The following is a 3,896-nucleotide window of genomic DNA, read 5'->3' on the forward strand; positions in this document are numbered from 1 at the left end:
TTACTTAAAGAACAACAGCAATGGTAGACACACCTACAATTGCAGTCGTCCTAGTCACCATTTTCTTGGGTACGCCATCTCATTTGGAGGTTGGGGAAACAGTTGATTTACCGTGGTCTCCATTCTCGGAAAAGTCTTTGGAGAAGGAACTATTAAAAGGGAGCTTAATTAAGGATGGGCCTTCTGCACCATTTCCACCAGGATTCCGAGTTCACACACTTGGAGAATGTTTCTAACTCATGGGGGGGCATTAGTTCACTAAAGGTTATCCCCTGCTTTGTCAATCTTTCTTCACAAAACAACATAAGCGGATATAAGTTCACCCTGCCACTTGACATGATGGACCTGCAAGCATGTTTGTGACCCCAAAGCGGCTATAGCTTTGGCCCTGGGAACAGATTCGGGGAAAAAATGACTGGGCTATAAACTCTGAAATCTGGCTGTGACTGGGTCCACCATACAATAAATCAGGCTGTTCAAAGCAGAAGGAATGGTCCTTATTCTGAGTTTATTAGGAGGGCAGTTCCAGAGATTTGATGCTTGCGTTGAAAATACTTTACCTCCTCAGCTGATGGAGTTAGAAGAAGGTTTGGAGGCATTGAGCTGCAGGCAGTGGGCAGAACAAAAGGGTTTGCAGGGGATTTCTTGGTTCATCTGGCAGAGAAACAGGTGGTCCAACCTACAAAGCCCATACAAATGTGTATGATTTGAAAGTTATTCTGACCACACCCGGGGAACAAGGATTTCTGCCTGGCATTCCCAGTGTGGTAATTAGTCTGGTGGGAATTTCAACATCTTTATGGATTCTAGATGTGATGATGAGGAGCCCAAAGTAGAATAACACAGCATATTTTACTCACCGCCACACCAAAACTTAAACTTTATTTTAAGTTTCTGGTAAGTATTGATTAGAAAAGGCAAGGTCTTATATTAGCCAACAATTAAAGTTATTTGCAACACTGCACCATTTTGGGTGGAGGGTAGATTTTGATGAAGGAACTTATGGATTGTGTGTCTAATTTCTTTGTTCCTTAGGCTGTAGATAATTGGATTCACAAGTGGTGTCAAGACAGAATAAACCACAGCCAGCGACTTATCATAGTGAACACCATAGCTCTTTGTAAGTCGAACATACATGAAACTTACACTGCCGAAAAAGAGGAAGACCACTATGAGGTGAGCCGCACAAGTAGAAAATGCCTTCTGCCTCCCCTCTGAACTTTGGATTTGTAAAATAACTCGGATGATTTTTATGTAAGAAAAAAGAATGAAGATTATAGTAGCCATTACCATTGAAGAGTTGAGAGCAAAGCCCACAGAGATACTGAGCGAGGTCTCAGTGCAAGCCAAGCTCATCAGTGGGTGCAAGTCACAAAAGATATGTTCAATGTGATTCGGGCCACAGAAAGGCATCTTTGAAATTAAAATAATCTCAGTGACTGGGTAAACAAAACCACAGAGCCAACAACTAGCAGTCAGCTTCACTGAAAACGTGGACGTCATGATAGCTGAATAGAGCAAAGGATTGCAAATGGCCAGGTATCGGTCGTACGCCATAACAGTAAGGAGCAATGTTTCTGTAATTCCCAGGGACTGGAAAAAATAAACCTGCAAGAGGCAGCCAATGAAGGAGATGCTCTTCTTGGACACTATGAGATTGGCCAACATTTTTGGTATTGTTACAGCTGTGTACCAAATCTCGAGGAAAGATAAAACACTGATGAAAAAATACATGGGTGACTGCAGAGCTGGACTGAGCCTGATGACAAAGAACACTACTATGTTTCCTGTGATGATCAGCAGGTAAGTGAGAAGCAAAAGTATGAAAAGTAAACTTTCTATATGCTCGAGATTGGGGAACCCGACAATAATAAACTCAGTGACTCGTGACTGGTTTCTACTTTCCATTTTTCTTGCTTTTTGTGTCTGAAAAACAAAATGTGATTATTAACTTACATGAAGAATGGTAAATCACAGAAAAACTTAATGTAAACATTTTTCACCAGTCTGAACTTCCATATGCATTTCAAACAGCGCTGACTTTTTCTAAGCGTGTTGCAGTTCAGTCTTAATGCTTCTGGGAGACTCTGTGCATGGACCAACTGAAGATTGGAAATCGCCTTAAAACTCAAAAAAACAGCTTCTGCTGAATTCTATTTAAATCTTGGATATATTTACAAAGCTACACTTGTTTCCATAGACTACAGATTCCAGAATGCACTAAGAAGTATTCATGAAAACCAAGCAACTAATTACAAGAAATGGGGTTTGTGGTTGGCTAGGGCATGCACCTAAGCCAGGCAGAACCCACCACTCTAGTCAGGGTAACAGAGTTACACACCCAGGATAACCCCTGCTCACCCCCTTGGTAGGTTGGCAGAGCAGTCAGGCTTATCCCAGAGGCAATGTGTAAAGCCTTTGTGCAACATATACATGCACCAGTGCCACAATAAATACACCACTAAAGAGAAACCACACAGTAGTATATAAAAATACGGATCTATATTACATATAAACATTGACCAAAATAACATGAACCAATAGTCACTTTGCCAAGTAGGCAATGTTCATAATATCACAGTTAGTGCAATAAAGTAAAGACTCATATGTTGCACACGTCATGAAGACACCATCACTGCGCACATAATGTTCATCCTGACATGATACTCATTGTCATGCCAATGCAATGCATTAAACAACATAAGTCAAAAATCAGGGCATAACACGTAGCAGTTTGGTGTGAGAGAGAAAACATGAATCACCATACATCACTAGTAGTACCAAAGTAGTACCTAACTCCTAGAGTTTCAGGATAAACACATCCTTACAGTACAGGCACATGGATCCCGGTACACCTGCCCTTCCATTAGCAGGATTACGGCACTTATTCCTGGCTCACTGACCTAATGTTCTGATAGTACAGAGTAGTGCGCTCGGGCATCTGCACACCTAATAGTGATAATGCAGTAATTTAAAGGTCTTCCTCATTGCAACAGTTCATCGGGGCCTCCATCGAGGATCCAACCAATCAAACAAGTGCCCCAGATGAGCAAGGTTCAGGGCCCTCCCAGGTAGGCCCATGGTGTGGGGGAGACCCCACACAATTTGGGCTTTCGGCAGGTAGACCTCCCTTGGTCCCCCACGTGCCCCTTAGGGACAGGCACCTGCCAATGAAGGAAGCGCAGGATAATACCACACAACTCCTCAGAGGATGTGTTGGTTTCCTCTGCCCAGTAGGCGGCCAGCAGGTTTACGGTGATCTGTGTCAGCCCTTCGGGTCGTGCCTCCAGACATGCAACTTTTCCTCCAATGCATGATGAGCTACACCGGGATTGGCTCGTTTCTCTTTGGAGAGTTACCAGCCTGTGCCTAGCGGTCTTGGTGGGTGACAGCTGATCCTGGTAAGTGGTCCTCAGACATAGTAGCCGTCTTGCTTTTCTATTGTTTTTAGTCGACAGGCTGCATAATGGCATTTCCTCCCTGACGGCAACCAATACTTGGCACCCCCAAACCCAGGATGAGTTGTAGCACAGTTGATCGCAGTCTCTCTGCGTCCAAGCAGACTGCTGGTCTGTAGAACTGATAACTAGGTGACCTAGAGTGCAGTGTCTCTCATCACTTGCAGGCAGAGCGCTCAACACAGGGATAAGAAAGGGAAGTAAAGTACTCCCCAGGCAGTATCCTTGGAGAGACCAGGAGCACAACCAGTACCCACCACACGTTGGACTTCCTGGTTGAACAACTTGGGCTAACATGCAGCGCTCACCACTTGGTAGATCGGCCCACAAAGTGGAGTGCTCACCAGGCACTGGCTTTTCAAATGACACAGGGCAGGCAAGCAAGCCCTGGGAGATCAGTTGGGCACACAGGCAAGAATGCAGGCAGGCCAACATACA

The 3,896-nt window shown here is 44.3% G+C and overlaps 1 protein-coding gene across 1 annotated transcript; it reads right to left on the reverse strand.

Moving 5' to 3' along the window:
• Nucleotides 1-930: 930 nt before the first annotated feature.
• LOC144769529 (olfactory receptor 6N2-like) lies at nucleotides 931-1,908 on the reverse strand. Its single transcript, XM_078653672.1, has one exon. It carries the CDS (start codon nucleotides 1,906-1,908, stop codon nucleotides 931-933), a length of 978 nt encoding a protein of 325 aa, XP_078509798.1.
• Between the last annotated feature and the right edge of the window lie 1,988 nt (nucleotides 1,909-3,896).

Source organism: Lissotriton helveticus, chromosome 7 (genome assembly GCF_964261635.1).
Source record: "Lissotriton helveticus chromosome 7, aLisHel1.1, whole genome shotgun sequence".
Classification (NCBI taxonomy): domain Eukaryota; kingdom Metazoa; phylum Chordata; class Amphibia; order Caudata; family Salamandridae; genus Lissotriton; species Lissotriton helveticus.